Source organism: Pseudorca crassidens, chromosome 12 (genome assembly GCF_039906515.1).
Source record: "Pseudorca crassidens isolate mPseCra1 chromosome 12, mPseCra1.hap1, whole genome shotgun sequence".
NCBI lineage: Eukaryota > Metazoa > Chordata > Mammalia > Artiodactyla > Delphinidae > Pseudorca > Pseudorca crassidens.
Genome location: NC_090307.1, coordinates 72229421 through 72253784, shown reverse-complemented (window position 1 = coordinate 72253784; position 24364 = coordinate 72229421). Strand labels below are relative to the sequence as shown.

Genomic DNA, 24364 nt, shown 5'->3' with positions numbered 1-24364 from the left:
ATGAACGTAGGGGTGCACATATCTTTTCGAATTAGAGTTTTGTCTGGATATATGCCCAGGAACGTGATTGCTGGACCATATGGCAACTCTCTTTCAGTTTTTTAAGGAACCTCCATACTGTTCTCCATAGTGCCTGCACCAATTTACATTTCCGCCAACAGTGCAAGAGGGTTCCCTTTTCTCCACACCTTCTCCAGCATTTATTCTTGGCAGACTTTTTGATGGTGGCCATTCTGACTGGTGTGAGGTGATACCTCACTGTAGTTTTGAGGTGCATTTCTCTGATTATTAGCGATGATGGGCATCTTTTCATGTGCCTGTTGGCCATCTGTAGGTCTTTGGAGAAGTGTCTATTCAGGTCTTCTGCCTTCAGTTTGACAATTTTTAAAAGCCCCTTGTGGGCCACACTGAATGTATGTTCATGCTGGATTTAACGCAGAGGCCACCAGTACTCGATCACAGCCGTATATTCAGTGGGCACGGCACAGAGTATATGTTCAACAATTCTGTGTAGAATAAGTAGTCTTCCCAGGTGACTTCTCAGCTTCCCTCTGTTGGGAATGTAGAAAAAGTGGGTTCAGAAGGAGAGGACGCTTCTCCTTTCTAGCTGGGAGTTTCAAGATATGTCTGCTCCTGAGCTCAGGGGCAGCCTGGATGAGTTCCGTGAATATGAGATTTCTCTACCACGTGGACTGAGGCTGACGTGGCATTGATATGGCCGTGCCTGTATTTTAACAGCCTGCAACCATTCTGATGGTTGGTGCCATGATGTACTGGTTGTTAAACAATTTTAATATCAACCCCCACTGCGTGCACAAACGGAAGGCTATATTGGCCGCAGTGTGTCCACCAACAAAGGTTCTTAGAGGTGGGAAAGGAAGCAAAACACACTCTAGTTCATTTAGAGGTTGAAGTCTATTCCAGGTTTGGTAGAGGGCTGATTCTCTTCAAGACCTTATAAACCTGCCCATGCTTCTAATGGCTGTTTTTCCATCACAGAGGCTGATAGGTTCTCACACCTACCTTCCCTGCCCAGCCAAAGCTACTCCAAAGCTGCTGGAGATTGAGGAATGACTGCTGTAGTCCAGTGAGCCAGGTCAAGCGGGGGCTGGGTGGTGACCCAGTGGAAGACAGTGGCAGAAACAGGTGATGGCTTTGGGAAGAAATTTTAATTAATTCACTTACTCCAATGTCTAAGGCAAGCTATCCCAGTCTTCACAGCAGCAGGCTCACGTCTGGTTCTACCTATTTGCACTGTAAGCAGGAAGTTCACCGTCTGTTCAAACGCAAAAGAGATGTTAGCGGCACTTTATTGGATCAGCTCAAGGTGATTTAGATTTGTTCTTGGAATCCATTAAGCATTTGATAACACGGAAGTGTGGCTCTGCTTTCTGGACAGATAGAATTACTCCTCTGTATATGCTAACCAACCGAAGTGTATCATCCAATGCGATAAAGCTATTTGGAGAGATATGCAAACTCATTCCCTAGGATTTCTGACTCAGGCTTATCCTAATGTTGCTCAGAGCAGAGCTTCCCAGCTTTTTTTTGTTTTGTTTTATTGAAGTATAGTTGATTCACAATGTTGTATTAATTTCTTCTGTACAGCAAACTGATTCAGTTACACATATATATATTCTTTTTCATATTCTTTTCCATTATGGTTTATCACAGGATATTGAACATAGTTCCCTGTGCTATACAGTAGGACCTTGTTGTTTCTCCATCCTATATGTAATAGTTTGCATCTGCTAATCCCAAACTCCCAATTCTTCCCTCCCCCACTCCCCCCAAAGCTTCCTAGTTTTTATTTGGGGTAGCCTAGGGCAATGGTATACAAACTTATTTTAGTTTTAGGAACTAAAATACAAGTACAGAAGCCAATGAAAACCCAGCTGCTCAGAGGCAAGCAACTAAGAGACCCTGGGAGTGTGCCTGTCACCCCACTATCTTCATCCCCTTTCTCTTGTTGCCCCTACCAGGGCTACTAGGAACCTCAAAGTTGGAACACAGTTGAAGCAGCTGTTCTGGAAAATCTCCAAGTAGCTCAAGTCATATTGGAAACCTGTAACCCAGACCTTTAAAAACAAAGTTCGTTTTACCTAATCAAATTGCCTCCTTGGGCTTCCCTGGTGGCGCAGTGGTTGAGAGTCCGCCTGCCGATGCAGGGGACACGGGTTCGTGACCCGGTCTGGGAAGATCCCACATGACGCGGAGCGGCTGGGCCCGTGAGCCATGGCCACTGAGCTTGCGTGTCCGGAGCCTGTGCTCCGCAACGGGAGAGGCCACAACAGTGAGAGGCCCGCATACCGCAAAAAAAAAAAAAAAAAAAATTGCCTCCTTATAATTTATAATTGTGTAATAGTTCAAACATTCATAGGGATAACAGGACAAACATTTATGTACCTACCACTTTCCTTTGCAAACTTAACATTTTGCTTTGTCGCTTTGGTTTTTGAAAGGAATAAAATACTTAAAATAGTGTTGAAGCCCCCCCCACCACGTACCCTTCCCCAATCCTACTCCCTCTCCTGTATGCTCCCTCCCTAGAAATAACCACTATCCTGAATTTGCATTAATTGTCCCCATGCAAGATTTTTACTATTAATACATATATTAATGTATGCATTTTTCCTGAACGTATATATGTGTATATGTACACATATGTAACATATAATATTATATACATATTCCCTAAACAGCATATTGTATTCTTTGCATGAGTTCACACTTAAGATCAATATTATGCTATAATACCAATCTGCTGTTTCCTTTTCCAGCTCAACATTATATTTTGGAGATTTATCCATGTTGAAACATTTAGCTCTGTCTCAAGCACTTTACCTGCTATATCATATTCCTTTGTATGAATTTATGGGTGCGTTTTCCTCTTGATAATGTTTGTTGCCTCCAATTTTTCACGAAATGTTGCAATGTATATTCTTGTATGCGTCGCACTCTGCAAACTTCTCTAGGGCAAAGGCTTTCAAATTGACCTGACTGCCACCCACTATCAGAAATGCATTTTACACTGGGACCCAGTGCAACACAAACACACAGTACTCTTAGGACACTTTCAGAAACACTCTTTGTAATTTTTGATTGTCTGTTGTCTATTTCATTGTTTCAAATCGTGGTCATGACTCACTCTGTCAATTCTACAACCATCAGTGGAACCCCCAGTTTGAAAATCAGTGCCCTGGAGCATATACCAGGAAGTAGCATGGCAGGATTGGGGGGCGCGCACACCTTCAAACTTTACAAAAGAGGGCCAAAGTAGTTGTGCAAATTTACACTCCACCAGCAGTGTACAAGAGCACCTGTTGCTCCACAGCCTTACCAATACTTGGCGTCAACTGGCCTTTCAATTTTTGCCAAGAGGATGAAAGCAAAACAGCATCTCACTGTGGTTTTAGTTTGCCTTTCCATGATGAGCAATGGGCACGGCACCTTCCTAGTTGTTTACTGGCCATTTGTGTTTCCTCTTGTGTGACTTGCCTGCTCTTATCCTTGGCTCATTTTTATTAGATAATTTTATTTTGTCTTTAGCTTTCTTGGCCCTTTGCTTTTCTCTATAAATTTTAAGATCAGTTTATCTCGTTGCATGAAAAACATTGGGATTGTCATAAAAATTGATTTAAATTTTATAGGTCAGTTGGGGAAATTGACATTTTTGTGATGTTGTCTCTTTGGGAGTTTTTGCATACATTGTCGTTATTCACAATTTATTCTGTGCCCTTCAATATTTTTATTTCACTTTTTTTCCCCCCATCTTTCCCATTTTAGTTAAATTCATTCCTGAGTTCTTTACACTTTTGTTTTGTTGCTACTATGAATTTTTTTTCAATTACTCTTCCAAATGCCTCCTATTTCTTTTTCTTGCCTTATTGCACTGGTGAAAAGGCCCAGTACAATGTTGGGTAGGTGTGGTGAGAGAGACCATCCGTGTCTTTTCCTTTTTTTAAAGTTAAAATACTTCTGTATATTTGCAAATGCACAGCATTTTCCTGGAAAAATGGGTAAGAAATTGGTTATAATGATTTTCTTAAGGAAAGGGAACTGGGTGGTTGAGGGATAGGGAAGGGTAGTCCTAATAAGTCATTTGTCCTTTTTACTTTTTGTTCCAGGAGCATTTAAATCCTTTTGAAAATATTAAATGAAGTTAAAACGTTACAGAAAATGCTGGAATTCCTTTTGTCCACTGTGTCCAATTCTCATTCCTTCTTGACGTCCCTCTAAGTTGCTTTCTCTGAGGGATAGTCTTTATATTTACAAGCATTGTAGTACTTTAAGTTTGAAAAAGGAGGACATACTAGGGTATTCTGCCAGTGCTTTTCTCCTGCTTTTACATAAATATGTGTATACATCCACAGAAACCACAGAGTAACGTTTTGTGTATATGTGCATATTATGTAAATGAAATTATACTGCATGTAGAATTCTGCTTTTTTTTTTTTTTTTTGCTTTATAATTTGTTCAGGAGCTTTATATTGTTATACATACATCTAGCTCTTCCTTTTTAATAGCTGCCCAGTATTATATAACATGAAGATGTTACCATTACTTTATCTACCCTAGAATTTCTCTAGGGCAGATAGAGTAGTGAAATTATTGGTTCTTAGGGGAAACAGATTTGTTGTTGTTGTTATTTTAGCAAATACTACCAAATTGCTCTATAAAGTGACTATACCAGTTTCTTTCACCCACCAAACAAGTATTTTTGTCGAGGGTCTACACATTCCCCTACTGACTTGCTGTGACCTTGAGTGAGCAGGGCATGTTTTCTCTCTGGACCCCTAGTGACTCCATCTGTAGGAGGAGGGAGTTGGGTGGACCCCACGAGTGTACGAGATGGCGTAATGATAGGCTGTGCAGCCTCAGAGTGGGTCGGGAATGACTGCCCTAGAGACAACGGGGAGAGGAGGAGGACGCGGGTAACAGCCAAGCTGAAGCCAGGCAATTTATAAGCACTTGGCCCTTATCTCAACTCCTCCATTAGCACAATGAACATTTATCATGAGCTTTCACCCAAAAGCCCCCTCTGGAAGGCCCGGATACCCTTTTCTGGGGGGAATTCACCTCCCAGGGTCTCCCAGAGGAAAGAATGGCAAGCAGGGTTAGCAAAATGTGTGTATGGTAATTTAGCCGTTGAACAAATAAATGCTCTTAACAAATACAGAGCGATATAATTGCACTGGTCAAAGATAATTACAAGATTTATAGACAATATTAATTCATAATGTACTACAGATGGTGTGGTCCAGCAATGGAACACACATTTACAACTGTATGAAGAATAGTTTTCTTTTTCATCCCTGTCAGTGTGATGCAGTGACTGAACATATGTGTCTTTGGAGAAGTCTAAATATGAGCAACTTTCTGAATGTGAGATGCACCAAATACCCTCCCATCTTCTCCACCCTACCCAGGCTCAACCATTCCGAGGCTGGCAGTGAAAAGATACAACATGTTTAATGTTTCTAAATCTGATGCCTGTGTCGATTACCCACACTTGGAGCAAATCCATATGCATTTTATGGTTTCGCAATGTATGCATCCGGAATAAAAGAGAAAAAAAGAAAAGTTCTTCCTCCTTTGGACTTAGAAAAGGGGGGAGATGACAGGGATAAAGTGGATTTTAAGACATGGTAAAGGCAGATTCTGGGCCACAGTAGATGTGGATTCTGAGCAATAATAGAGATGGTAGAGGTGGTTTCTGAGAGAGACAAGGTGGATTCTGGGACATCCTAGAGCTAGGCTCTGGGACATCCTAGAGGTAGGCTCTGGGACAAAGGTGAGGTGGATTCTGGGGCATGGAAGAGGTGAGTTCTGGGACAGGGACCAGGTGGGTTCTGGGAAGGGGCAAGGTGGATTCTGGGTCAGGGAGAGGTGGATTCTGGGTCGGGGGGTGAGAGGTGGATTCTGGGAAGGGGCAAGGTGGGTTCTGGGACACGACAGAGGTGGGTTCTGGGTGTGGGGGTGGTGGGAGGTGGGGTCTGCGAAGGGGCAAGGTGGATTCTGGGACAGAACGGATGGACTGTGGGCTGGTCCTCCCACTGCGTGTTCCCAAAACCCACTCATGCATAGTTCCCCCGGAGCCCACAACACGACCCAGGGCCCCTGTTGTCTCCCACAAGCCTTCGTTCGAACATCACTTGCTCAGAGAGGCCTCCCTGGAGACTCCAACCCCGCATTAGGCCCCCCTGTTACACATTCTCATCCTGTCCTTTCTCTTGGTAACCACTCTGCCAGGTAGGTGACTGTAGATGTGTACCTGTGATTACTTGGGCACCGCCTACTCCTGGCTAGCCGGAGACTCCCTGCGGGCAGGGGCCACGTCTGGACGGCTCGCCAGAGAGCGCAGGGCCAGCCCCAGAGAGGTTGCCCAATAATCATTTGTATCAAGCGAATGAGTTTGTCTTCCATGAAACTTAAGGATCCTGTTTGATTTGCGGTTTCATTCCAAGTGCCTACGAGGCCTCAAGTAGATGAATGAATCAATAAAGAAACAGGGTGTCAGGGCAAGAGGAAGTGAGGGAGGAAAGAAAAGGGAGGGAAAGTGAAAGAGAAGGAAAGGAGGAAATGTAGGAGGGAGAACCAGAGAAAAGAGAGAGACCAAGGGAGGGAGAACAGGCAGAGGCACAGAGGCAGAACCAGGAGCGGGTGAATTAACGCCCGCCGGACTTCATGAATTACCCAACGCCCGCCCGCCTGCGCGCGCCCTGGGACTGGGCGGGCAGTGCGTCTCCCCGCTCGGGCCCACGGCTGCGCCCGCAAAAGCCACGCGAGCGGGCGGCGCGATCCCGGCCCCGGGTCACCCCGCGTGCGAGTAGCACCCCTGGCCGCTGGGGGTCTCGGCCCCGCCCCTCAGGCCGCCGGCGCTGGCCCCGCCCCGCCCGCATCCCCTCCTCGAGCCTCCCGGCCGCGCGCGGCATTGTGGGAGTTGTGGTCCCCGCGGCCCCGCGGAGCGCAGCGCGGCGTCGGCACCGGCTGGGAACCGGCTCGGCTCTGGCTCGGGCTCCGGCGGCGTGGGCCGGGCAGCAGCGGGGCGGTGGCTCCGTGGCGTGGGCAGGGGGCGTCCGAGCGTCCGCGCCCTCGGGCGGCGGCGTCTCCCCGGCCCCAGCGGCCGCCCCCGCCGCCCGCGCGCTCGGGCGCAGGTAAGCGGCTTCTCCGGGGGCTGCGGGGCAGGACGGCGGCGCAACGGGACCGACCCTGAGAGAGGGGGAGGAGGCGGGGGCCGGGCGGCTGCAGGCCCGCGGTCCCCACGCCCGGCGGCGCGGCCGCGGAGGGTGCTCAGCGCCCCGCATCTCGGCCCGTACGAGGGGCCCCCGCCGCCCAGCGCTCGCTACGTGCTGAGCGCCGCCGCCTTGGCAGTGTACGCGGCCCGGGCCGGGCATCACCCTCCTTGTCCCCTTGCTCCCTCGCGACTCTGTTCACCGTGTTAACATGCCCCATCACCATCACCTTCTCGGTCACCATCCTCCTTGGTCCCTTCTCTTGTTGCTCATCCCCTCCCCCCCAGCCCTGTGCATCACCCATTTCCCTTATTTCCCGTGGTGACCCTCCTCCCCTGTTCCATGAGCCTCCTTCCCTAATCGCCCACTTTTCCTGTCAGTACCTTTCCATCGTCCCATTCCCCCCACCCCACCCCCACTCCCGCCCCGACCTCCTGGTGGTCACCATCTGTATTAACCTATTCTGTGCACTCCCCTTTTCCCCCACTCTCCTGAGTGGGTGGATACTGAAAAAGCTGGACAAGAAAGTGAGGAGGAGAGGTCTCCGGTTCCCCGCAGCAGAGGGCTGGCCCCAGGGCAGCTCTCAAGCTCCTGGGTGCATGCATCACACTCCTTGCCCGGCTCCTTGGGGGGCTTCTAGGGTACCCTGAGAGTGAGTAGAAGCTCTCTGGCACTGGGCAGCCTCTCGGACTGGTAATGTGAACTGGATTAGCCAGGTTTGAGCCGAGTGTCTCTCTCCCTATGTGTTCGTTGTATCAGAAGTTGTATTTGATTCGACTTGCTCACCAAAAAGTGGCCATGAATTCGGACCCTATTCCCCAGAGCTGGCTGACTTTGAAGATCTGGAGTTGCGTATTATTAAAGTGTAGAACTGCAATGAGGTGTCCCCATCCCTGATGAGGACAAGAAATGGAAACAGATGTGTAAAGGAAGCTGGAAGTTACTGTGGTCACAGAGACAAGAGCTGGGGGGTGGGAGTGGGGGGGTGGAATTCATGCCCTCGCAGCTGCAGGGCTGGGGTCTATGAGGGTCAGATGTTTGAACCAGTACTTGATAAACTGCCAATCACCCTGTAAAGGTAAAGGTTTAATTTAGTGTTACGTTTCAGCTGTGAGCTTGTTAATCCACCTCCGGGCTCAGGGTCCTGCCACCGTAGTTTGGGTAAAAGTAAGTGGCAGATGTGAGAAGTCCTTACTTGAGCTCTCAGTGCTGTTTGTGATCTTGTGAGCAGGGTCTGAAGCTGGGGTCCAGGGCCTGAGGATCCTCTGCCTTTTGTTTATAGCTCAGCTTAGGGAGCGTTCATGGCCGGTGTTGTACAGAATGAGGCTTCCCTGGGGAGAGGGTAAGTGGTGTGACTGTCCAATGGAGAGATTCCCTCGTCATCTACCCGGTACTCCGCGTCTTCATTTTGATTGACTTAAACTTCAAGCAGGGCTGATGGGAACTGAAACTTAACAGGTGTTTGTTAAATGATCATCATGTCACTCTTAGAACATTTAAGAAAAACAAACCTCTCTTCCTGAGAGACTGGGTTTTCAAAGTTCCAATTAGGGCTTCAGCTCAGCGATGGGGGAAATCCTTTTAGTAAAAGTGCTTGTTATCATACAGATGTTAGTTTCACACTGAACTTCAAGAATCCTGGGGTTCTGTTTGGCAGATGGCTTGCAAACAAAATACCTTTCATCATGATTTTCCTTTCCTTTTCCTCAAGAGGAAACAGCTGCCAGTTATGGGAGGACTAGTCAAGAACCAGGGCCCCGGGGTGAGTGGGGGAGGGGGTCTGTTTCCATCTAGGGGGCCCAGCCTTTCCCTCTTCTCCCAAATCTGTGAAGACATGGAGAACTATGAGGAAAAAATTTAGCTTCTAACCTCCCGACTCTTGTATTTTTCCTAGAAACATAAAAATGTCCGTGAATATTCAGCATATGCGTTTCTGACTGAATATTATAGTCAAGCGATTCTTTATTCAATCTAAGCTGGGAAGATATAAGTAGGGAGTTAAGGACAATCTAAGGTTTCCCTTTAATTTTAATAGCTTTTGCACGTCTGGGGACCCGCCCCCCCCCCAAAAAAATTCCTTGAGATGTGTGGCAACAAGAGTATACCTTTGGCTGTTGGAATTCTCAGACCTGAGATACCTTTCCCTGATGGCCCACCTGTGGTTTGCTGGCTACTAGAGATGGGAATCCACATGTCACGGCGGTCACTAGCACATTCTGAACTGTCACCATGATGTGATCATCAGTGCTTTCAACCCATCATTCCCCTTGATCCAATGAGAGGAGCATTACCCCGTCTTAACAGATGAGCAAACTGAGACTTAGAGAGGGGAGTGACCTGCCCAGTTTGGGTTCTTAACCTCTCTGCTACGTTGCAAGAATGTTGGGGCCAAATTTAGTCCCCGGAGAAGGGGGAGGGTACAGCTTTCCTGTTTTTATTAGTTGCCTTCTCACGTTCCTGTGAGACAAGGGAGAGCATGGTACCAAGCGAAATTTCTGAATTATTCTGCTCCTCGAGGTGAGGGAATGTATTACACATGTAGTAGAACATAGACCTGGCTGTTTTCATCCAATTAGAGCAGGATGGACAGAGAGTTTCACCTGGGAAGCACGGCCGGGGTTCTATAGACACAGGCAATGAGACAGCTGGGCTTCGATCATCTCTTAGGTTGTTAGGATAATCAGCGTGCCGGACACTGGCCGAAACCATCGGCAGGATACGTGGCAAAGCACAGCACTTCTGTGTGTTTTGGAGACAGACCGGAAAGGGCTTCTATTTTCATTCTATCCATCATTTCACTTTCATAATCTCATGGGTGAGGCCAGTAGATAGCCTCCCAAGCGAGTAGACAGAAGATGCCTGGTGTCTGCCACAGATGTGACCCCGGGGAGCCCACTTCCTTTTCCAGCTTGATTTAAGCCCAACCTATGTCAGAAGGGCAAGAGAGGTTAAATAAGAATGATGAAGTGCTGTGAAAAGAGCAAGTAAAACGGAGAATATGCAGTTCCAAATTCCTTTACCATTTGTAAGATGCTTTTGAATCCAGATTTCTCTTTAATAAAAGGTACAGAGATTTAAGGAGAATAAGCATTTATTACATACCTACTGTGCAAGAGCGTAGCAAAATGGATAGATATGGCTTTGAAGTGAGATGGGCTCTGTGTCCCTGCCCCGGCTGCATGAACTGGGGTGAGTTATAGGACCTCTCTGAGCCTCAGTTTCCTCATCCATAAAATGGGGATCACAGCACCTCCTAAGGATGACACAAAACAGATGGGACTACTGTAATGATCAAACAGTACTTGATGCAGATTAAACACTACTGGCCTTTTGGGAAAGGGGGTGGTGATAAAATGGAAGGAGAAAGTACAGGATTGAGAAGCGTGTCCCCTTCCAACAGAGACCTGACAAAACGAGCTGGGGCTTTGTGTTTCACTTGAGGACTTTTCCAGGGGTAAAAATTTATGCCGGTTTATTATTATTTTTTTCATCTCAGGTTTGGACTGCCTAAAAAAGTCATTTCACGGTGACCAGCCCCACTTGCCGACGTGACCTAAAGCCGCTCCTTTGCCCCCACCCGCAGTGACTTTTGCCGGGAGCGGGGGGCTGGGCACAGATGTCTTTCCATGCCGCCCTTGGCAGGACCCGAGGAACCGTGGCAGCCATGCCTCCGCCTGCCCCAGCCGCCCCTCACCCCCTACGCTGACCTGCATGGTATGCATGCCCTTGGGACTCCCGAGGACTGACCAGCTGACCTCTCTTCGGATCCCCAACAGCTCCCCCAAAATGTCGCTCGAGTGGCTGGTGGCCTGGAGCTGGTCGCTGGACGGCCTGAGGGACTGCATCGCCACCGGCATGCAGTCCGTGCGGGACTGCGACACCACGGCCGCGGTCACCGTGGCCTGCCTGCTGGTCCTGTTCGTGTGGTACTGTTACCACGTGGGCAGGGAGCAGCCCCGGCCCTACGTCTCGGTCAACGCCCTGATGCAGGGCCCCGACGCCACGGGGCTGCAGAACGGGTTCGTGTACTGCCAGTCCCCCGAGTGCGTGCGCTGCAGCCACAGTGAGGGTCTCAACCAGAAGCTCTACCACAACCTGCAGGAGTACGCCAAGCGCTACTCCTGGTCCGGCATGGGCCGCATCCACAAGGGCATCCGCGAGCAGGGCCGCTACCTCAGCAGCCGGCCCTCCATCCAGAAGCCTGAGGTCTTCTTCCTGCCCGACCTCCCCACCTCGCCCTACTTCGCCCGGGATGCACAGAAGCATGACGTGGAGCTGCTGGAGCGCAACTTCCAGACCATCCTGTGCGAGTTTGAGGCCCTGTACAAAGCGTTTTCGAACTGCAGCCTCCCACAGGGCTGGAAAATGAACAGCACCCCCAGTGGGGAGTGGGTCACCTTTTACTTGGTCAATCAGGGGGTCTGCGTCCCCCGGAACTGCAGGAAGTGCCCACGGACGTACCGCTTGCTTGGAAGCCTTCGGACCTGTATTGGGAACAATGTTTTTGGGAACGCGTGCATCTCCGTGCTGAGCCCCGGCACCGTGATAACGGAGCACTACGGACCCACGAACATCCGCCTCCGCTGCCATTTAGGTACGTGGCGGGGACAGGGCCTCCCGGCACGCGCTGTTCTAGCAAATACATCCCAGCCCGTCTGCCGGCCGGGAGCCCAGACACCACGAGTTGTAGTCAGTAGCCAGGATTGGGCTTTTTCTCATGCTTCACTGTACTCTGATCAAAAATGGATGGGTCACGTGTGAACAGTGTTGGCAGCAGAGAATTGAGTCAAAAAAGAAACGTGTGGTCAGTATAAACCTAATTTGTGACAGAAACTCCGTCCAAAGGAGCTGTCTGCCGAGATGGGAATGGTCTCCATCTACGCTGTCCAGTGCAGGAACCACCAGCTGCATGTAACTTGAGTGCCTGAAATGTGGCCAGTGCAACTAAGGAGCTCAATTTTTACTTGAATCCAAATTTTAAAATATGACACTTGGCTACTGTATTGGACAGAGTAGTTCTAGAGCCAGAGGCTATTGGGGTGATTCAGGAGGCTGAAAGATACCCAAGTGCCTTCCGAATCAACAAGGACGAAGGGACGCTTTGTGTGAAGTTGATTTTATTCTGCTTCTAGGGAGGTTGGTAATACGTGTAGTGTGTGTAGCAGTGGTTTTGAGAACAGGGTCTGGAGTCAGATTGCCTGTGTTTGCGTCCTCACCCCACCATGAGCTGGCTGTGTTACTTTGGGCAAGTCAGTCCCCTTCCCTGGGCCTCAGCTTCCTCATTTGGGAAGTGGAGGTATTATAAAAAGATCATCTTTTACAGAGTTATGTCGAGGCTCTGGTGTGATGATGTGCATCGTGAGGCATTTGCTCAAGCAGAGCCTGATAGTGAGTACTTGATAAAAGCAGGCTCAAAAACTACTCGGTGAAGAGGGACGTTAGTTCTCCAGAGTGCCTCCTTCCTAGTGAGTCATGATAACATTGGTTACCAGGGCAGTGGCACCACTGGTTAGCATCCCAGACTAGAGGAGCTGCTGAGAGCCTGAACAAGGTCCCGCTTTGGAAGTCCGCCCCAGCTTTGTGTTGGAGGGACGAGAGGCGCACGGAGGAGCCCCAGTATAGCCTGGAGAAGGGGGTTCATAACCATGGTCCACAGGGCAGCCTCGGGGCTGCCTGGGGGACCTGAGCCCGATGCCCCGGGCCCTTCAGCCCCTCTTCGCCCAGAGCCCTCTGCTTCTCCCGCTCTCTCTGTGGAGACTGGACAGAGGGCTTCACTGCTTTAAAAAAACAGAAGGAACTAGGTTCGAGCAATTGACATCGTTTTGAGTATTTCAAGAGTAAAAGCAGGACAGGGTAGGGGCTCTGGAGGGAGTTGCCTGGCTTCGTGGCTGGCTGTGAGACTTTGGGAAATAACCACGTCTCTCCGGGCCTCAGTTTCCACATCTGTAAAATGAGGAGATAGTACTTATTCACAGGAATGTTGAGAGCTTTCAATGAAGTCATATCTGCCATGGCTGCTTGACACGGCTCCTGGCATGCGACAGCATTCGATAAATGGTAGCTAGTAGCTTTTATGATCATACGCTGTGTTGGGCAGTGTGAAAAATGACCCATAAGACATAGTCCCTGCCCCTGGGAAACAGTGGAAAATGCACAGACTCTGGAAGCAAACATACCTGGACTCAGATCCCGGCTTAGCCCCGTTTGCCGGTGACCCTGGGCAGGCTCTGAAACTGAGCCTCCAATTTCTCCTCTCTGAAATGGGCGTAACACCTACCTGGAGGGCTGTTTGGAAGATTAGAAGTATGTCCTGTGTGTGAAGTGCTTGGCAGGTAGAGGGCAGTCAGTTAAAGGGGGCTCTGGTTGATCTAAGAAGTGAGATGATCGTCTTAGTGATGATCATTGTAATGAAATCTCTGTGTGAGGCACCAGGGCGCACTCTGAGCTCAGGGGACACGGGCTGCCTGTGGGCTGCTCCGGGACGGGGGTCTGACCCTGCAGGACCGCTGGGGCCGCCGGGGTGGAGCAAAGCAGGAGGCTCCCCCTGGGGCTGGGGCGCCGTATCTGGGCTAGCTGGGGAGCCCGCTGGTGGGGCTGAGCTTGACCAGCTCAGTGGGAGCAAACCGCAGGGGGCCTCCCTGCCAGGCTGTGGGCCTCGGGGAGCAATGCTCTTCTTTTTAAAGGTTTCCCTTGTAAGTTTTCTAAAAGCTTCAGAAGGACGTGTAGGGAAGGGCACTTGAGCTGGGTGTGGTAGAATTCCGGGCAGGTGTGTTGAGTAGGAAGGGCTGGTGGACCTGCCTCCCAGGTGTTCATGCCTGTTGTGTATGTGTGCAGTGTACGTGTGTGTGTGTGTGTGTGTGTGTGTAACATGTGCCCACGTGGGCCTCTTTATGATCCGTCATTCCCCTCCCGGCCCAGAGAGTCACTTGCCACCGGAAAAACTGGGTCATCCGTGTCACCCTGGACAGCAGGCGGTGTTGGAAGGCGTCCCACTAGCGTGAGCTGTCCCCATGGCAAGGGTGAGCGCCAGGGTTGGGTTTGCTCCGTTTCCTCCTCTCCTCTGTCCTTCCACCCAGGAAGGAAAGAGAGGGGTGTGAGACTCACGTGACCTCGTGTGTTGACATAGGGGGTGTCCGGAGAATGAGGTCAGAGGCAGGAAGGGCCTGGTACGTGCCAGCGGCCACACCTCCGCCAGTTACCTGGCAGACGTGGGGAGGCACCTGCGGTTCCAGAACTGTGTCCTTGCAGTGCCCCGCAGCCTCCCTTTCCGCCTTCCGTCTTGAGTGGGGGCTGGGGGCGTCGTCCCGGCCGCCGCTCTTCAGCCGTCAGTGCCTCCGGGTGGCACACGTTTGCCGAGCCTGCTCCGAGCTTCCGCTAGAGGTGGCATCGCTCAGCACCCGTCCATGCGGCCCAGCCGTCACCCAGCACCCTGTACGGGGCTGCGAGGTCCCCACCCACTGTCACGAAGCTCCAGGGAACAACCTCTGAAACTAATGAGGCAGCTGTTAGCCAGGAGGCAGATACCGGTCCAGTGGCAGACCCTCAGGGAAGGGTGGATGAAAGTGTGTGAGCGTATCCAGATTCTCGCTACAAAAGCCCGTTAGGCTCTCATTTTCCTTTCATGAGTATATTGTTGGATTTCTCGGCCGTCCGGCTGGGTGATACAAGCTGGTCAGCTCCTGTCTGCCTTGCCCACCCTGAGTGCCAGCTGCCAGCCTCCTGAAGTGGTGGACAGAGCCCTTTCTCCACCCGTCTTGCGCCTCTGTCCATGGGCATTGGGGACAAAGCAGTGAGCCCTAAGCCAGAGGGGGCCTGGGGATATGGGACTGGCCGAGGCCATGCGTGGGGACTGTGTGTCCCCAGTAGCCGCCCGAATGCTCTGTTTGGGCGAGTGTTAATCATATCTGCCAGCCAGGCTGGTTTATGGCAGTAGGCGGGGATGGTGTGCCGCTGGAAGGCTGGGGCGCAGTGAAGGGAGGCGGAGGCGAGTGAGCAGGGTCTGGGAAGCCGGCAAGCCAGGCCGTTTTTCTGTTGTACCATTGGGGTGGTGATGAATCATTTCGTGGCCCAGAAAAAGGGGAGCTTCTTTTTGGAATCCTGGGGTGTTCTGTCCCTGCAGAGAACCACCTATCCCTAAAGGCCTTCTCCACTGAACCAAGCGGTGAGGGCACGCATGGAAATCTTTCAGGCGGAGCGGAGCTCCTTTACAGCCCTAACCTCCCCCAGCAGTTGTTAACAGTAGTGGGAGATCGTGGTTCCAGAGGCAGAACTGACAGTGTCAGCTGATTCAGTGAAACGTACTATTGATAGTTGAAACATATTAACTACAGGGAAGTTGACAACCACTTAGCCTCACTGCTACCGATGTAACAACTAGCATTTATATCCTACTGTCCAGTGTTGTAAGAGCCTGTTCCATGGAGCCAGACAGATCTGGGTTCAAATCTCAGTTCGCACAGGACTAAATAGCGACTTCCAGCAGGTCACTTAACTTCTCTGAAGCTTAGTTGCTCCATCTGGAAAGTGTGTGATGTCCGTAAAGTGTTTATTTAACACAAACCTGCTCACAGTAAGTCTTCAGTGATTGGTAGCAAGGACAGTGGTCACACAGCCTGGAAGGCAAGTGTGCTCATGGCCTCTCTTTACAGATGAGGAGGCTATAGCTCAGAGAGGTTGAGTGACTTGCTCAGAGTCACCCAGCACGTAAGGGTGGTCGTCTGACCTGAAGTCCTCTCTCCTGCCCATTACTCCACGTGGCCTCTTTGTTTGAGTTCTTACTCCATATGTGCCTCCTGGCGCCATCCATTTCTGGTTCAGAGGGTGTGTTAAATCCTCAGGCTGTTGAGAGTACGCTGTTTCATGTGTGTCGTAGGGACATTAAATCAGAGCGGGGATGCTGACTGGCCCAGGGTCGTGATTATCAGGGTGGGTCACTGAAGACAGACAGAACACCATGATCCCAGGCCCTCTCGCAGGGCCCACTTCCTCCCGGCTCAGGGCCTACCCAGCCTCCTCTGAGTCAGTTAGGTGGCTGTGCCGGTGCCTTCATTCACAGATGACCAGGTAGTGCCAGGGGCCAAGCGTTCCTTCAGACCCTTGAGTTGGAAATGGGGGTGTGAAAGTGCATGCACGGCAGCGCTTGAAGAAGACCCCCCTTTCCGGGGTTCTATACCCGAGCTCGGGTCCCCCGCCTGCATTTTGAACATATGGCTTCCTACGAGGGTGGCAGTCAGTTTCCTCTGAAAGCTCAGGCGTTTCTTTAGGGGTGTCACCATTTTCCCAGAATGAGGCTGGGGAAACTTGGACTGTGAACATGCCATCCTCAGGCCTCACAGTGGATTTTAACGTTGGACCCTAAAGAGGAGGGCACTGTGTGAGTCTCCGAGTCTTTAATCTCGACGGAAGCAGCCTTTGCCTATTGGGCAGGCAGGGTTCTGAACCTGGCCTCCCTCGGTTTCCGGGGCCCCACGACTGGGCTTCAGGAGTCTCACAAGTGGAGCGCAAGCCTTGGTCCGTGCTTTAATCAGAGTAGTCCCTGGCCCAGAACAGATTAAGCCACCAGAGGAATGAGTTTCTCCAGGGAGCACAGTGAGGGTGCAGGTGCACGGCCTGCATCTGTCCTAACGGACTGCCTCCACCCACCCACCAAGCGGGGCTCCTGAGGGGTAAGGCGCAGGGTCGGGGCTTTGGAGGTCGAGAGCTTCCTCCAAAGCCTGCCACTCCCGACTTCCGGCGTCCCTGGCCCTGCCCGCCTTCATTTTCTTTTCTCTGCTTTGCCCCCAGGTCTGAAAACTCCGAGTGGCTGTGAGCTGGTGGTGGGCGGGGAGCCCCAGTGCTGGGCAGAAGGCCGCTGCCTCCTCTTCGATGATTCTTTCCTGCACGCCGCGTTCCATGAAGGTGAGTGTCTGTGTGCCCCGTGGCCGCCTTTAAAAATATAAATATATATATTTACATGTATCTTTAAACTTTCTTTTTAAAGCAGTTTTTGGTTCCCAGAAAAGCTGAGCAGGAAGTACAGAGTGTGCTCCCTGCCGTGACCCCCATAAATTTCCCCTCTCTTAGCACCTTGTAACAGTGGAGTACGCTGGTTACAATGGCCGCGCCAATTTTGACACATCATCAGTAACTCAGGTCCGTAGTTTACATGAAGGTTCACTCTTACTGTTGTACACTCCGTGGGTCTGGACAAACGTGTGATGTCACGCGTCCACCATGACAGGATCGCACGGAGTAACCTCCCTGCCCTAAAAGTCCTCCGCGTTCCACCCACCACGTTTTCACCCTTCCCTCCCTCTGCCCGTTTCCTTTCTGCACTCTGCTCAGAACCTTCTGGGGTCTTCTGATAATGTTGTTGATCAGAGAGGAGGAGAGCTTGCGATCTGTGCCGGGGTCAGCAGGGGTCCCTGCCCGAAAGCTGACCGCGTGGGTCTGGCTCTGCCCGGGTCCTGGCTCCGGGCGGTTTGAACCTCTCCTCTCTCGCCGCCCTCCCCCAGGTTCGGCGGAGGACGGCCCACGGGTGGTTTTCATGGTGGATCTGTGGCATCCCAACGTCGCAGCGGCCGAACGGCAGGCCCTGGATTTCATCTTTGCCCCGGGACGATGAGAACATTGGTCGTGCTGCAGTCGCCGAGAGTGGCCGCGGTCCGCCCGGGCAGACAGGGGTGCGGCCCGGCCCCTGCCCCTGTTCCAATTCCATGCCTCGACAGAATGCTCTCATTTGGGATTTGGTTTTTAGGTCGTGTTGGGTCCCTCTTTCCTTCGGTTATTGAAAGTGGGAAATTTTCAGCTTGTATTTCCTTAGATTTTTTTTCCCTTCCAATCATTTGCTTCTGCGATTCCTTTCTGCCTAAAAGCGCATTACTTTGCTCTGTGACCAGAGGCTCGGGGTCCCTGTTGTCTGTGTCACGCTGCTACTTGGTTTCGTCAGTGCTCTGAAATAGGGTCGCCAAATGGTTACTTGTCTGGATGTAATAACGTAAATCTTCCTGTCATCTTAAAAGAAAAAAACAAAAACAAAACAAAACACTGCAGATCAGAGAGCTGGAGGACGTGGCCTCTGCTGCTGTCACGATCACCCTGGGCCTCAGACGCCCAGGTCGGGGGAGCCCGCGGTCCGCATCCCCAGCTGTCCCCTGCTGGCTTCCTCGGCAGGGTGGCCCAGTCAGGGCAGGGCAGACTCACCATTGCTCACCTCACCCTGAACCCAGTCGGGTCCCTGATGGCAAGAGCATCAGGCTGGTGGCAATGGAGGCTTTTCTGTAGACGTTGCTTTCCGACAGAGCTGAGGCTGGTGTCTTCGAGAGCCAAGCTGGGGCTCCCTCGGTTCAGCAGCTGAACATGTGATTCGATTACCTCACTGCCTACAGAAGCCCTACTGCCAAGCCGGGCCTGGAGAATTCCCCGTTTGAGCTGTTTGGAGTCCAAGGTGATGAGCATTCAGACCCCCAGGCTGGCTGATGGGCGCCGAGGTGAGATGAGACCTCACTCATCCAGTGACGTTCTGGAAAAGCCTTTCTCTGGCAAAACTGGAATCGTAGATCCGCCCGAAGTGTCTGTTTTGCTTTGGAGTTCTGTTTCCTATGATTTCCCATTTGTCTGTACATAAGCGTTCAAACGCTGGGCTCGGAGATCATGGCAGAGTCGGCCCTGTGTCTCTGTCAGTGCACAAGGGTGTGGTGAGGGCCACCTAAGCCAGTGTGTGCACGTGAGGACACTGGGGGGACCTACATACCCGAAGGACCCATGGTCGCGGCGCTGGGTCTGCTGTGAAGGACGTGGCCAGTTTGAGGCACTAAGTCTAGAAGCAGCCCCCCGTTAGCCGATGTGTGAAGGAGTCTCCTCCAGTCACACTAGAGATGCCTTTTTTGAATAATGTATTACGGCAGAGTCAGGTTTGTAAAGCCTTGGAGCGGTACGGAACATACTGCTTGTCCCGTCTGGGTCCAGTGTTTCTATCCGAACGGAAACCAGCAGCTTCTGGGAGGAGCAACCGTCAGAAGTAAACGCGGTCTGAAACGCACTAGGTAGTTACTAGCAAGTGTGCAAAGAAACCGTGTCTACATTTGAGTACAATTTCTACACAGGTGTTTTTCAGCGATTAGAATGCAGGAAAGGGCAGAAATGTCAAACACACCTGAAGTCTTTTTACTTGTTAAGTTTCTTGTTAAAGAATCCCTGAGGTGCATGATTTCTACACGTACTGACTGCTCTACGTTTACAAAGCCAGCAGCCCACACAGGCCCCTGGCTACCTGTGCTCACGTGACGCGGTTGGGGAGCAGAGGGTAAATAAAAGACCTTGCTGAAAACCAGAGTGAAGTGGTAAAGCGGTCTGTTGGAGAGGTGACGTGGGACTTGGGCAGAGGCTCCGAGAGGGCCACTCGTTGCAGGCTCTTGGTTTCTGGATCGTGTCACAGAGACAGGCGGGCCCCTAACGGTGGTCATGTACAGGGAATGAAGCGAGATGTAGTTCTCAGGAATGGGCGCGGAGTGGGGGAAAGGAGCAGATCCATGGAATGTTCGGGAGCTGCAGGTGTCACTCTGGACAAAGAACAAGGGCCGTGCTCCAGGAGAGCTGAGGATTCCGGACTCGGTGCCAGGAACTTGCTCCCACGTCACCTTGCACAAGTCATGGAGCCTCTGAGAGCCTCAGTTTCCTTCACTGTAGAGACAGTGCCTGGCACGTGAAGCAGCGAGGTTGGTTCCCTTCCTGACATAGCAGGGGTTCTAAGCAGTTACTGACAAACAGGTGAGGAGGAAGGATGGGTGAGGAAGAGATGGACGAGTCCACCGGGTCGCTGGTAGAGGCGGCCGGGGAGCTGCGGCTTCTTTCTGCTGTCTGTGTCTAACCTCGGGGAGAAAGAGGCAGGGCCCTTGGTGGCTCTGTTTTGAATGTTTCCCCTTGTGTTAGAAGAAGGACAGGGAGCTCTGGTGGCCTGGAGCCCCAGGAGATGCCTGGCTGCCAGGTGTTTTCATAGCAAAGCTGGCCAGGCTGCCACAGCAGGTGGGAGGGAAGAGCACCGTGCACCCTGGGCCACGATATTTCTCACTCTCCTGAAGCGCGCGTTGCCAGCTAGGCAACTGCTAAAGTAATTTACACGTTGCAGCCGGGGATGCCCAAGGTGAGAAAAGGGAGGCAGCATGCCTGCCCAGCTTCGAGTGGGAAGCCCTGCCTTCCACGCAGAGGCAGCCTGCCTCGGCTGCAAGGCCGGATTGGTGACTCAGTTTGACAAGGTCACCTCCCAGGTCTCCCAGGCACCTGCTCATCATCCCCCAAAGTCGCCTAGATTGTCTGGGTTCTGAGCCCTCCTTTGCTGACAGCAGCCACCCTTGTAGCATTGAGTAGTGCCCTGCAGCGTGTGGTGGGGGAGGAGAAGGGTAGTCCTCACCCACTGGCTCTGGACTTTGGCTGCACAGTACAGTCACCCAGGGAGCTTTTGAGAAATACTGATGCCCACACCCTGCCCCCAAGGCATCTCAGTTCTTTGGCCAGGTCTCCGGTATTTGTTTCAACTCATTTCCTGGGCTGACTCTAATGTGTAGCTGGAGCTTAGAGTCGATGCCCTGAGTAGCAAAAATGGCAAGGCCTTTGAAATCAGCCAGCTGGAGGTTCAAGGCTCAGCTGTGCCCCTATGTGATACTGGGATAGGCCACCTAACCTTGGCCTCTAGGGGATGGTCACTGTTTTAACACTCTCCTCCAGCAGTACTCTGACGAGCCTCTTGCAAGACCGTAACATTCCCCTTTCTCAGTCCCTGGATTTCCAGGACCTGACCCAACCCCAGCTGCAGGGCTAGGCACATGACCCACACCTGACCAATCATCAGAGCCTTGCAGACTCCTGGGTACTAAGGGCTGGGCACATGGTCCAAGTTCTCTCCTGGGACCATTGAGAAAGAGAGGCTACTTTTCGAGGGATGGGAGTGGGGGATCCAGTGTAAAGAAAATCTGAGAGAGAAACCCACAGAGGAGAGCAGGTCCCTCATCTTGTGGAGATCATCTGAGTCCTAATATAGCTTTGCCTGGAACCAGCCCTACCTCTGGACTTTTCCGTACGTGAGCCAATAAACTCCCTTTTAACTCCTAAGTCTGAGTTGTGGTTTCTGTCTGTTGCTACCAAATGTCCAGATCCACTCTGTGAGCTTCATCTCGAAAATGTGCCCAATGCTTCCTCTCGTAGGCTTAAAGTGAGGTCTGAATAAGATAAGATTATGGCAAGTTGTGGGCGGGTGGGAAGTGCTTCTTACATGTTTTTAAAATGTAAATACGAGAAGCAGAGGCTCAGTACAAAATGCTGTTTTTAAGGACCATGATGCCCTACTGGCAGCCGCCTCCCCGTGACATGTATGTCCCTGGCTGAATCTTGCTAACCAGATGTAAACACAGGGAACAGGAGAGAATAAGGCTATATACTTTAGAGCTGCTGACAGATGGCAGTGAAAATACTCAAGCAGACTGTAGCATTGGGTGGCAGGAGGCAACACACACAGAGATTAATTGACTTTCCGCCTCCTTCCCAGGCACACACGTTGGTCCTAACTTCGGATCACCTACCCTTCCCCATGTTTCCCACTTCCGCCGCGTTAGCCACCCCGGCTTCAAGGTGAGTGTGTTGCGTCCTCGAGTACAGACAGCACTGTTCCCTCTGGAAGATTCTATTGTATACATTATTATCCCATAATACTTGTGGCCCCGCGGGGGTGGGTGCTGGGACAGTTACGCTCACTTAAGATGAGAAAACGTAGGCTCGGGGCAGTGGGCGAGCACAAGGCTGTGGTGCCGGCTGGAGGGCGAGCCGGAAACAGAAGCCAGGTGTCCCGGCTCACGGCTCAGCATCCCCAGGCTTTTGAACTCCGGTCATGTGTTCAGGCCTCTCTCTCCACGGCGGGCAGAGGGACCCCCGTGGGGAGGCCGTTTGCCTTCTCAGGACACACAGGACACTGTTTGCCTTCTCAGGACACTGAGCCCCACTTTCTGTGGGTCCACGACGTGCCACACTTTTACTTACATCGCCTTTCCTCTGCATTTTAAAGAAGATACTGAGAGTTTCCAAAGCACTAAGTGGTAGAGCTGCGATCTGAACCCTGGTCTCACACCAGAGCCGCGTGCTCCTACTGCCCCAGGAACCAGTTGGGGCTGGTTGGAGAGCAAGGACGCACCCTCTGAGCACACGGGAGATGGAGTGGGGAGAGGGCTCGTCTCACCGTCCCCGTGCCCCGCGCCCTTCCCGGGGATCCCTCAGCCCCGCCGAGTAGGAGGGCAGGGCAGAAAAGGGCTAGCACTCAGCTTGGACCCGAGCGCACTCAGGCTCTCATGACATGGCCTCTTCTTGGCGCTTGACAGGATTCAAAAGGCACTCTGGGTTTTGTTCCCCAGAGAAACACAGCTGGTTTCAAGTTCAGACATTGAAAATAAACAGAGAGGAAGTGTCCTTTTTCAGCCTTGAAGCCCTTAGAATCTTCACCTTAAGCTTCCCAGATTCAATGAATGTACTGAGAAAAGATCCAGCGTGCCTTTTTCTCCTGAGCTACGATGACGAGTGTGGATCTTACACCCCGCCCTCCCTAGGGGGAGGGGACAGGGTACTTCCCCTCCCGCTGCTCTTTTCTCAGGACAGTCCACAGTGAAGGGGGTGTGTGTGTGTGTAAGGCGGGAGGGGGTGAACAGATGCTAGCGTTGCACGCAGTTCGAGAGCGTCAGCCGTCGGTTCCCTGCTCACCCCCGTGGACCCCTTATTAGTAGGGGTCTCCCTCTCTCCGTCGTGGCTTCCTCCGTCTGGAGACAGTGCCCATCATAAAGCAGGCACATCCCTCCATCTGCCCCAAGTGAGGCGCTTCCAATCTCCCAAGTAGTCCCCAAACCTGCCCATCTCTCTCAGTCATGTCACCTCCCTGCTCCGCGCCACTAACCCTTCCCACCTGGACAGCCGCAGCCTCCTGGTGGTTCCACTCCTGCCCTGCTTCTCGCCCATCTGAGAGCCAGTGACATTTCCAACGGGAACCAAATTGAGTCACTGCCCTGCTTAAAGGCTCCCCTTCGCCCAGTGTCGCGGCCACCTTGCAAGGGCCTTCACGGTGCGAGCCCTTGCTCCCCCCCGCGCTCCGTGGCACCGCACTGTTGAAAGACAGAGGCTTGGAATGGCCAGAAGGACAGACACATCAAGTTTGCAGGGTGGGCGCGTTAGTTTCCCATGGCTGCTCTAACAAACTACTATGAACCTGGTGGCTTAAAACAACCGAACTCGTTCGCTCATGCTTCTGGAGGCCAAAGTCCAGAATTGGTTTCGCTGGGCCTAAGTCAGTGTGTTGACAGAATCCTGCTCTCTGGGGTAGAGGCCATCCTTTGCCCCTTCTGCATCTTGTGGCCGCATCACTCAACCTCTGCCTCCGTCCTCACTTCTTCTCTTCCGTGAGTCAACTGCTTCTGCCTCTCTGACAAGCACACTTGTGAGGGCCCTCGGATGACCTGCATCTCAAGATCCTTAATCACACCCGCGCCACCCTGATAACACGACGTAACGCTCGCAGGACCTGGTTGGTATCTTTGGGGGCCACTGCTGGGCCCACGACACAGGGCCTGTGGTCCGGTGTGAGGATGCACACTCAGCGGGGAGCAGCTGCACCCCACTTCCTGCAGGATGGGTGTGAGGAACGCAGTAACTGGGGGAGTGTGCAGAGCGTCTCGGACACATGAGAAAGGCCCACCATGGGGCTTCAACGCTCGGGAGAGGGTGACTGCAACCAAGAGCCAGTCCCCACTGGCTGTACGGTCAAGGTGACAAGAGCCATAAGCCTAGATGCTTCCTTCCAGCGGGAGGCAGTTTGATTAGGCTCAACATCCCTCCGGGGACCAGAGAGCCTTTCCCGGCCGGAGTCTGATCGATTGCCACTGTTAATCACACCATGGGACCTTTTTCCCTGAGGTTCACAGAGCCTCTCACTGCTCTCCGTCCTCCCATGTTCCCCGCTCACTGGCGGGAGGCAGTCGTCCTGGATGATGGGGGGTGTGCCGTAAACCAGGGCGTCCTGCAGACACCGCCGTCCCTGGGGGCACGGGTGCGGAGGAGTGGGGCTCGCCCCATGGGAAGGATCGGACTCTGGAACTGGCAGGAAGAAAGGGGAGGCAGCGCTC

At 52.1% G+C, this 24364-nt stretch overlaps 1 protein-coding gene across 2 annotated transcripts; it reads left to right on the top strand.

Moving 5' to 3' along the window:
- Nucleotides 1-6952: 6952 nt before the first annotated feature.
- ASPHD2 (aspartate beta-hydroxylase domain containing 2) lies at nucleotides 6953-22873 on the top strand. Of its 2 annotated transcripts, none has more exons than XM_067700404.1 (4): nucleotides 6953-7157; nucleotides 10732-11829; nucleotides 17019-17132; nucleotides 21754-22873. In XM_067700404.1, exons 2-4 carry the CDS (start codon nucleotides 10947-10949, stop codon nucleotides 21912-21914), a joined length of 1158 nt encoding a protein of 385 aa, XP_067556505.1. In that variant the 5' UTR covers nucleotides 6953-7157; nucleotides 10732-10946; the 3' UTR covers nucleotides 21915-22873. The 2 variants fall into 2 exon arrangements, with proteins under 2 accessions (XP_067556505.1, XP_067556506.1); XM_067700405.1 differs by lacking the exon at nucleotides 21754-22873 and adding an exon at nucleotides 17729-19547 and having other exon boundaries at nucleotides 6959-7157.
- The last annotated feature ends 1491 nt before the right edge of the window (nucleotides 22874-24364 follow it).